Raw genomic sequence first — 11335 nt, 5'->3', positions numbered from 1 at the left:
GAAAGAAATAATTTTTCTAGTTGCCAAGAACTTACCATCAAATGAGTCTAAGATAATACATTTGGTGATACTTGCTGCCAGAAACTTAATTTTCAAGAGATGGAAGAGTTGTTTTCCTCCGACGGTTATGGAAGTTAAGAATTATCTTAAAAAACAGTATATTATTGAGCAGCTAGCCACAGATCTTAACTCTGATAAGGAAATAGCCTCCTTCTTTAAAAAATGGTCCAACTTTATTCAAATATTCCCTCCCAGAGAAATTGACCACTTGATCTTTCTATTTAGAAACACGGAAATAGTATTATTAGGCATTTGGTAGGGGAATTAAGGGGGTTCCCCCTTTTTTCCCCCTCTCTTTTCTTCTCTGGGGGAGAGCCAGAGCACAATTTGACTAGGTAATTAAATCAGGAAGGGGGGGGGGAGGAGGAGAAGGGAAGAACCGGCATTTGCATAAGTATCTGTAGATTATAGGAACCCTTGAGATATGGCAATCTTATGAGCTATATCACTTGATCCCTTTAGCTTGTAACATCTATCAGTTGAACAGGGTCAGATTCTTATCCCTGATTTCTAGAGTTATAGGGCAGGTGGAGAATTTACATAACTCGTTGACCAATTTCTTTGATAACTCAATTTATTTTCTTTTAGGATAGTAGAGGTAACTCAACAGTATTAATCATTTTTAACATTAACTCCCCTCTAAGGAAGGCTATCAGTCTTTGTTAGTATTATAAAATATAAAATTCCCAGCAGTGTGTCGAGAAATCCCGGATAGAAGAAAGTTTAGTGTTATTGTCTATTCTGTATTATATATATATATATATTTGTCTTGCTAGGCGTTAACATTGTATCTTCTCTTTTTTTTCTTTTGTTTTCTGTTGTTAATGACACATGGTTGGTTTAAAATAAAAATATAAAAAAATTAATCAAAATAAAAAATATGTGATATCTCAATCATGAAATAAACATTTTGGGTTACATGTCCCTTTAAAGGGCTTTTGTGTGACCCTATTTTAGCTTCGATTGCACTTTAAGAAACCTTTTGTGTGTCACATGATAAGAATATCTAATCTGCTCGGTTTGTGGGGTTGTGGTTTAACATCTCTCTGTGTGAACTGATATCTCACATACTTCCCATTTAAAAACACCAGTCTCCTGCTGATGAGCTCGTGTGCACAGCTTTTTTCCTTACTCAGGTATGTAAAGTACTTAATATGCTGTTTATTACTATAACCAGATTAACTTATTCATGATGTCTATGAGTTACATTGTACCTGGGATACTTCGGAACATTGTAAGCTTTAGTCATGTTTAGAACAGATTATACAGAGTGTGAACTGATAATGTTTCAAATGCAGTGATTAGGGGAAGCTAAAGCACCCACATCCATTATTAAAGGGATATACAGCAGCAAAAAGAAAATGCTCAAATATGTTTATCAAATGATTTATCTTAAAAAAAATCACATTACTTTAATGGTGAATTTCTTCGGAAAATCATAAAACTTTTCTAAAGGATTGTGTTTGACCCCTAACCCTTACAAATGGATTAACACCAGAGCAGCAGTTCACTACTAAGAGATAGCTGAAAACATCTGATGAGCCAATGACAAGAGAAAAATGTGTGTAGCCGCCAATCACCAGCTAGCACCTAGTAGTAAAGCATATGTACATATTAATTTTCAACAAAGGATACCAAGAGAGCAAAGTAATAGTATAAATTAATTTAAAAATGTCTTAAATTTAAAATGGCCTATCTGAATCATGAGAGTTTGGTTTTCATGCCCTTCAAAGCCCCCAACCCTTAAATTTGTCAAATACCATGAATTTGCTGCTAGCCCATTTTTTAAAATTCAGTATTCTAGCCTGGCCGAAGATTGAAGTACAGGTGGGGGGGGGGGGGGGGGTAGAGATTGAAATAATAAAGATGAGGTTGTAAAATATGATGACCCCATAGATACTCATTAAGGTCTTGAACTGCACCTAAATGTGTTGATATTATTTGTTCCTGCATTTGGCACATTTCTGCCCGGCCATCACGCAATGTGGCAGCAAAGACAAGTACTTTCCTCCTCTTCACTCCCTCTGCTCACACATGTGGCTGATCTAATGTTCTTTCTTAAATTAATAATTGTCCATTCTTTATTAGTGATTTAATATTACTCTAAGGGGTCAATTTATTAATGTGCGAGTGGACATGATACGATGTAGCGTATCATGTCCGCTGCACATCAATAAATGCCGACAGCATACGCTATCGGCATTTATCATTGCACCAGCAGTTCTTGTGAACTGCTTGTGCAATGTCGCCACCTGCAGATTGGTCGCTAGCAGGGGGACAGGTTATGGAGCAGCGGCCTTTAGTCATAACTTCTATTTCCGGCGAGCCTGAAGGCTCCGTACAGAGCTTGATAAATTGACCCCCTGTATATGAGCGTGGCTTGCCTGGTCACTTTATAGTAATATTTCAGCAAAATGGATAACAAAAGTTGATGTCCCCTACACTAGAATATAGAAAGATGATGAGTTCAGGCTCTGCAGCATTTCAAAAGTTAAAAATCTTCTAGCCTTTTTAAAAAAAAGTTTTCTCTAGACTAGGAAGCATTTTAGTAAACTTGCAATTTATCATATTAATCATGCTAAAGTCATATAACTGCAGTTTTTTTATACTTTGCTGTATATTTTTACATTTATGTTTTGCAGTCGAAAACATGTGGTATTTGGTCACTGTGACATTTCTGATCCAAGCGTATAAATGCTCACAGACTGTGACATTTCAGAGTGGATCTTGTGATCTTAAGCATTCTCCAGATCCTGAAGCATTTATGAATATTGTAAGTTTTTCACATTTATATTTAGCATTCAGTATATTGTGGCAATAGATTTCACAAGATTCTATCCACCCGCAGATGATGACCATTCTAATAATTATATTTCCCCATTCCTAAAATACATCAAAAAAGAGAGTAAAAACATTTCAGCAAACATAAACCCACGCATAATAGAAGACCATTATCACGGTTACTGACTTTATGGCATCAGTTAGTATCCCCAGCAAAATGTCATGCAGAAAATGATTCAGATGCAACATAATCACAACTACCACATGGTTTATACTAAACTTGTTACTTAAACTAATATCTCGATAAAAACTTCTGGTAGACAAAACTGCAACTTGAGTATTGTGTGATTGATATCATTAAACAACTTAAATTAAAGAACCACCAATAAATACACAAATAAAAATACAATACAGTAGCACTTACTCAGAATTTGAGATGAGCAGTAGAATATTTTCTAGTAAATTTCATATGATACAGGGCAGTGGAAATTTGATTATTGGTTGAGCAGTTCTCTCTTTTGTGTATTCAAATCAGGACAGGTAAGCAACATATGCCCCTTTAAATTTTTCTCTCTTACATAATACCGTGAGCACATGCAGGATTGTCAAGTGCACTCAGTGAAGTGGGGTGGGGGAAGGTGGGAATCAACAACTCTAAAATTGTGAAATCCAAATAAAAATGTAATACATAAAAATTAAATTCCCGTTGTAAAGTTAGCATCCTGCGGTAAATCTTAAAAACCTGAATATGGTAGTTTTGTTTCTTAAATGATATTAGGTCAGTGTAACAAAATGTCATTATAACCTCACATTAACTGAACACAGTTACAATAAAAAAAAAGTTATTTAATCAACAAAAATAATGTGAAAAGACATTTTGTGACAAAAGAGAGATTTATTTTATTTAGTTTTTTTTTTGTTTTTTTTAAGGAAGTCAAGAAGAAAGTACAAAATGTGTTTAAAGAATATATATAAGCTATACTGTATATATATATATATATATATATATATATATATATATATATATATATAGTGCATTGGTAACAATGTATACAGAATACTTCTGGGGAACAGTATACAATAATTATATGGTTCATATATATATATATATATATATATATATATATATATGTGTGTGTGTGTAATAAGAAACATTGCTATCTTATTAACATTTTTTGACTCAGTGACAGCTCGGTAGCATTTATCATGCACACATTTTTTATTTTATTTGGATAGTTCTATTTCTTTTGTGTGTGATTATTTATTTTCAGTTTAATCTTGTTTAAAAGACAAGTGGAATTTTATTTATTACTTATGAATACTACAATGATTTTTACAGAGTGAAATGATCAGATACAGAGGATACCCAAGTGAGGAGTATGAAGTCGTTACAGATGATGGCTACATCCTGAGTGTTAACAGAATACCCCACGGAGTCAAATATAGATTTAAAGGTAATTTGATGGAATGAAGGTTTTGTGTTTTTCTTGTTTATTGATATTTGTATTTGTTTATTTATTATTTTAGTTAAACATTCTAGGAATACAATACATTATGCAAATGCAATACTTCATTTGGTTAGTGCAATAATACAATATAATATGAAAGCACTCCTAAGGATAACTAAATCAGCAATTTCCTATCAATAAAATAGCACATCACAGATTATCATGTACATTTTGTTTAACAGAGAGACTAATATTTTTGTGCTCAATCACATGCTAGTCCTATAAGGTCTTATGTTAAAGGGACATGAAACCCAACATTTTTCTTTTATGATTCAGATCAAGTATATCATTTTAAACAACTTTCCAATTTACTTCTATTATCAAATTTTCTTTGTTCTCTTGTACCTCTTGTTGAAAAGCTCAGTAGCATGCATGTATCTCCATTGCTGCTCTCATGCATGGTGGTCTCTACTTTAGTCAAACCCCTATGCCAGGTGACAGACACAGTGGCGGTGTTGGGATCCTGCTCTCCTCCTCCTGCACCAATCAGTACCTACTTCCACTTCCATCTCTCTCCTTCTCCTCCTTTGAAGTCCACTGCATTCACCTCTTCACCCCCCTCTCTCTCTAAGTGGCAGTCATCTATCGCCCTCCTGGTTCAACCTCCCAATTCCTTGACAAATTTGCCTCCTGGCTTCCTCACTTTCTCTCTTCGAAAATACTTTCCCATTGATAACCCATCTGCCCCTGCTGCCTCTAAGCTTCTTTCACTCACAATGTATACAGGCAGAACTTTTGATATAGTCTAGCCTTAGACTAGTATCTATGTAGCTTAAAGGCTATCATGCTGATATCAATATAAAGAGACTTAGGGGCCGATTTCTTAACGGCCGCATTGGGCCTAATGCTTCAGGCTCGCCGGAAACAGGAGTTAAGAAGCAGCGCTCTTAAGACCGCTGCTCCTTAACTCATACACCTTCTCTGAGGCGGCGGAGGATTGGGTTGATTGAAACCCCCTGCTATAGATTGGCCGCGAATCTGCAGGGGGCGGCATTGCACTAGCAGTTCACTAGAACTACTTGTGCAATGTTAAATGCCGACTGCTTATGCTGTCGGCATTCAGCGATGTCCGCCAGACATTGATAAATCAGCCCCATATTATCAACACTTGCAGTTTAAAAAAACGTAAGATATATAATCTATTTCACTGTAAAACTTTAAATCCATGGGTTGAGTCTCTAATTGTAGAAGCGGCCACGTGAATATGATAAACTTATGCTTGTAATTAGCAAAGTATCCTATTGCATGTATAAATCACAGTGTGCTATAGCATGATGATAAAATTAGAACTACTCACTCACCATACCAATCAGCATGTATGGATCCTGCATATATGTCCGTTGAAAGTTCTGAGTATCAGTGCTGTTTGCCGTCTGTGTAGCATTCATACAGCATGCACTGCCATTGCAAATACTGGAATTGTCAGAGCACTGTGCACCTTCTGTATGGCGGTCGTTCAGCTTACCCGGATTCAGTGTCTATAATCTCAGCGTGCTGAGCACCGTCTATATAGCAGCTGTAACATGAGCGTTCAATCAGCTGGGAGCGCATGTTGCCCTAGAAAATCCGCTGACAAAAAAAAACAAAGTAAAGCTCCGAATAGATGAAAAGTTCCCAACTGACAATGTAACGAAGTAGAGTATATGGGGTTGATTTAACAAGCAGCGAATGCTGCATCGACGCCCCATAGTTTTTGGTCCGCCAGAAACGGACGTTAAGAAGCAGCGGTCATAAGACTGCTGCTCCTTAACTTCTCCGCTATCTTTTAGGTGGTGGACTGAAATCATCCCGATTCGATCTGGATGATTGACGGTGCAGCATTGCGCAAGCATTTCACAAGAAATGCTTGTGCAATGTTAAATGCAGACAGCGTATGCTTTTATAGTAAATCTACTCCTAAAACTTAACTTTTATTGAAAGTGCGAATAAAATACAATAGTAGGTTTCAACCAACACAGCAACGCCAGTAGAATTAGCCTAGCCACATGTCACCCCATGCTAGACTGCAGCACCTACCCTCTGGAACACTCTCCCCCATGCTGTCAGACTCTCCCCTAATCTGCCTTCTTTTAAACGCTCCCGGAAGACATTTTTGTTCAGAGAAGCCTACCTCACAACTCAGTAATAAATTAATTCCACTTACCTAATAATTGCCCTCCTCTAACTCTGTATTAAAGGGACATTAAACCCACATTTTTTCTTTCATGATTCAGATAGAGAATACCATTTTAAACAACTTTCTAATTTACTTATCTTATCTAATTTGCTTCATTCTCTTGATATGCTTTCCTGAAAAGCATATCTAGATAGGCTCAGTAGCTTCTGATAGGTGGCTGCACATAGATGCCTCATGTGATTGGCTCACCAATGTGCATTGATATTTCTTTAACAAAGGATATCTAAAGATTGCAGCAAATTAGGTAATAGAAGTAAATTGGAATGTTGTTTATAATTGTATTCTCTATCTGAATCATGAAAGTCAATTTTTGGGTTTAATGGCCCTTTAAATTCTTTCTCACTCTTGCAGTCCTCACCTTCTGTTTCTCACCCTCCTACCCTTCTAGATTGTAAGTTCCTACGGGAATGGGGCCCTCAATTCCTCCTATATGTGTTTGTCAAAGTTTGTCCTGTCTCTTACAAGTTGTTTTTATCATTGTTTTATTTAAATGAATTGTACCCATGGACAGCGCTGCGGAATATGTTGGCGCTTTATAAATAAAGTATAATAATATTAAAAAAGAAATCTCTGCAGCACAATATGGCAGCAGTTTTGCAAGAATGTTATACATTTGCAAGAACACTAGATGGCAGCACTATTGTCTGCCATGTAGCGCTCACCTACCTAGGTATCTCTTCAACAAAGAATACCGTAACAACGAAGCAAATTTCATAGTAGAAGTAAATTGGAAATGTTTTAAAAATGGTATGCTTCCTCTGAATCACAAAAGAAAAATGTTTTATATATATATACTGTATATATATGGCTAAAATAGCACAGGAAATACAGGAATTATGTGTATGTAGTAGGAAAAAATGCAAATATATTGACAGGACTGGACTAGGACCAAAAATAGGCCTGAACATTTAAATGCAGACCAGCCCACATAAGTTAGACCTCTGTCAGCTAAGTAGCTATAGGAGCTCTCATTCTGCTGCACCTCTGCCTAAAGGACCAGTAAACGCAGTAGATTTGCATAATCAACTAATGCAAGATAACAAGACAATGCAATAGCATTCAAATGAGTAGTAGTTGTGTCTATTTCTACTCCCCCTGTATCATGTGACAGCCATCAGCCAATCACAAATGCATACACATACCTAATGACAGTCATCAGCCAATCACAAATGCATACACGTTTATTCTTGCACATGCTCAGTAGGAACTGGTGACTCAAAAAGTGTAAATATAAAAAGGCTGTGCACATTTTGTTAATGGAAGTAGATTGGAAAGCTGTTTAAAATTGCTGCTCATGACAGTATAATTTTGACTTGAGTGTCCCTTTAACATCCACATAGAAAATATATCTTCTGCTTTACAAAATAGGCAGACTATAACAGCTTTAATGTCGCTCAGTATCTTATCCTATGTCAAGTCACTACTTTTCACCACTTATTTTTTTTATTTATTGTTTTAACTGAAGAGATCTTTTCTGATGTAGTAAAAACAAACAGCCCAGGTCAGGCGAAAATACCAAGGAATCCTCCTATGAAAGAAAAGGAAAAAAGGAAAAGAAAGAAAAAGAGACAGAAAGAAAAAAAAATCTTTCTTTTTTTTTCTTTTCCATTTTTCCTTCTCTTTCAGAAAAAAAATATTAATTGTCATGTACTTTCTTTAGAAAAGTGATTCTAGGCAGGGACCCTTTAACTTAAATGTCTTTTGATATTATACTTAGCAGTTTTATACATAATGTCACAGTGATGCATATTATGTTGGCCACTCCCAATGTGCTTAAAGGGATATGGCTGCACCTCACGAGGCCTACAGAAGGTCAAAACGATTATCTGGGGTTGCCATGTTCCTAATTCAGAGAAGGATTGCCTGGTATTTAGGGGCTGGACGAATCTTTATAGGTGGGATCAGACCGATGTACTTTAGGAAAGTTCTCCTCTGTGAAAAGCACAATTGGGCTAAAAGAGACTGCAGCCAGGTTGTAACTCATCATTGAACAAGCTACTGAGCTGTTGTTCGTTCCTGGTTGGCACTTCTCACTCTGTGTATATTTGTATTATGACCTAAGGGTTTTGGGGGAAACTAAACGTTGACTCCCTGATGAATGAGAGATATCGCTGCACCCCCACTGATGAGCCCCAGAAGGCTGAAACGATTGTGTGGGGTTGCCAAGTTGGTTTTTCAGAGGAGGATTGCTTGGTATTTCTAAAATTAATCAACCTTTTTAGGCTGGGTCAGACTGATTTACTTCAGGAAAGTTCTTCTCTGTGAAAAGCACAATTGGGCTAAAAGAGGCTGCTCCCAGGTGGTAACGTGCTGTAAAACAAGCTACTCAGCTGTTGTTCATTCCTGGTTGAATGCTTCTCACACTGTGTAAGTTTATAAACAAATTAATTAATTTATAATAATAATGTACAATAATAATAATGTGTTATGCAAAAAATACACATTTCTGATCAAAGAAACAAATACATTACAATGTTCCTATAACAAAGTATAAGCAAGGTGTCTTTTCAGCCATGTTATTATTTCAAGTGTTCTTATTTTTCATTTTAGGCCCAAAACCAGTGGTTTTCCTGCAGCACGGTTTGCTGGCAGATGGTAGCAACTGGGTCAGTAATCTTGCAAACAATAGCTTGGGATTCATTTTAGCAGATGCCGGATATGATGTGTGGTTGGGAAACAGCCGAGGGAACACCTGGTCTAAGAAACACAAAACTCTTTCAGCAGAATCTGAGGAATTCTGGGCCTTTAGGTATTTGTGTATGCTAAACATTGGACCTCACATAAACATAAATAAATATTATATCAATAATGCTTATAATGAAAAATACTATACTCTTGGTTAGTTCTGTAACAGTGGCGGAACTACCACGTTCGCAAGTGCGACCGGGCTCTGGAGGTCCACCACTGGAGGGGACCCGACAAGTGCAACTGGGCCCTGGAGTTCTCTGCAAAGGTGGTTGCTCCGGACTCTGGAAGGAGACCCAGCATGTTACCAGCTGGAAGCCTATCGCTGGCAGTTCACATTTTATGTTAAATTGTCAGTGCTGGCAGCCCCATCCCCTCTATCTATAGCGTGCAGGATTTTAGAGAGAGGATAGAGTAGACAGCAATTATACTGAATAGAGTAAATACATGTTTATAGTATTATTTAGAATTAATTTCTAGATGCATGTGAACAGGGCCACCATTGGGGGTGACAAGGGGCACTTGCATTGCGATTTTGCTCAACTTGTAATATCAGCGCAATTAAACATGCTTGCGAAAAGACAATAAGACAATATCGAGTGCGCAAAACCGTTTGCCCCTCAATTGTATTCTAGCCCATACTTAGCTCTCAGCTGTGTGTGTTTCTGTGTATGTGTGTGTATCTGTGTGTGTGTGTGTATCTGTGCATGTGTGTGTGTATCTGGGCATGTGTGTGTGTTTCTGTGTGTGTATCTGTGCATGTGTGTGTATGTTCATGTGTGTGTATCTGTGTCTGTATCTGTGCATGTATGTGTGTATCTGTGTGTGTGTATCTGTGCATGTGTGTGTATCTGTGCGTGTGTGTGTGTATCTGTACGTGTGTGTGTGTGTATCTGTGCGTGTGTGTATCTGTGCATGTGTGTGTACCTGTGCATGTGTATGTATCTGTGCATGTGTGTGTATCTGTTCATGTATGTGTGTGTATCTGTTCATGTGTGTTTATCTGTGCATATGTGTGTGTCTGTTTATGTGTGTGTGTGTGTGTATTTTTGAATGTGTGTGTATCTGTTCATGTGTGTGTCTGTGCATGTGTATGTGTGTGTGTGTGTGTGTGTGCATCTGTGCATGTGTGTGTACCTGTGCATGTGTGTGTGTATCTGTGCATGTGTGTGTACCTGTGTGTGTATCTGTGCATGTGTTTGTGTATCTGTGTGTGTATGTGTGTGTATCTGTGCGTTTGTGTGTATCTGTGCATGTGTGTGTATCTGTGCATCATGTGTGTATATCTGTGCATGTGTGTTTATCTGTGCATCATGTGTGTGTATCTGTGCATGTGTGTGTATCTGTTCATGTGTGTGTGTGTATTTGTGCATGTGTGTGTATCTGTTTATGTTTGTTTATCTGTGCATGTGTGTGTATCTGTGCATGTGTGTGTACCTGTGCATGTGTGTGTACCTGTGCATGTGTGTGTATCTGTGCATGTGTGTTTATCTGTGCATGTGTGTGTACCTGTGCATGTGTGTGTACCTGTGCATGTGTGTGTATCTGTTCATGTGTGTGTGTGTATTTGTGCATGTGTGTGTATCTGTTCATGTGTGTGTGTGTATCTGTTCATGTGTGTGTGTGTACCTGTGCATGTGTGTGTATCTGTGCATGTGTGTGTATCTGTGCATGTGTGTGTATCTGTTCATGTGTGTGTGTGTGTATTTGTGCATGTGTGTGTATCTGTTCATGTGTGTGTGTGTATTTGTGCATGTGTGTGTACCTGTGCATGTGTGTGTACCTGTGCATGTGTGTGTATCTGTGCATGTGTGTGTATCTGTGCATGTGTGTGTACCTGTGCATGTGTGTGTATCTGTGCATGTGTGTGTACCTGTGCATGTGTGTGTATCTGTGCATGTGTGTGTACCTGTGCATGTGTGTGTATCTGTGCATGTGTGTGTATCTGTTTGTGTGTGTGTATCTGTGCGTGTGTGTGTATCTGTGTGTGTGTGTGTATCTGTGCATGTGTGTGTATCTGTTCATGTGTGTGTATCTGTTCATGTGTATGTATCTGTGCATGTGTGTTTATCTGTGCATGTGTGTGTGTATCTGTTCATGTGTGTTTATCTGTGCATGTGTGTGT

At 37.7% G+C, this 11335-nt stretch overlaps 1 protein-coding gene across 1 annotated transcript in view; it reads left to right on the top strand.

Moving 5' to 3' along the window:
- Nucleotides 1–1115: 1115 nt before the first annotated feature.
- Nucleotides 1116–11335, top strand: part of LOC128639529 (putative lysosomal acid lipase/cholesteryl ester hydrolase) — a 53553-nt gene continuing 43333 nt past the window's right edge. Inside the window, exons 1-4 of the mRNA XM_053691669.1 lie at nt 1116–1196; nt 2703–2833; nt 4181–4295; nt 9076–9274. Of these exons, the coding sequence (XP_053547644.1) occupies nt 2711–2833; nt 4181–4295; nt 9076–9274 (437 nt within the window). The 5' untranslated portion in view covers nt 1116–1196; nt 2703–2710. The remainder of the gene's footprint in view (nt 1197–2702; nt 2834–4180; nt 4296–9075; nt 9275–11335) is intronic.

The sequence above is a fragment of the Bombina bombina genome, chromosome 9 (assembly GCF_027579735.1).
Source record: "Bombina bombina isolate aBomBom1 chromosome 9, aBomBom1.pri, whole genome shotgun sequence".
In the NCBI taxonomy this organism is placed as follows: Eukaryota; Metazoa; Chordata; class Amphibia; order Anura; family Bombinatoridae; genus Bombina; species Bombina bombina.
The sequence above is the reverse complement of the archived record's forward strand: the minus strand, read 5'-3'. Positions and strand labels throughout refer to the sequence as shown.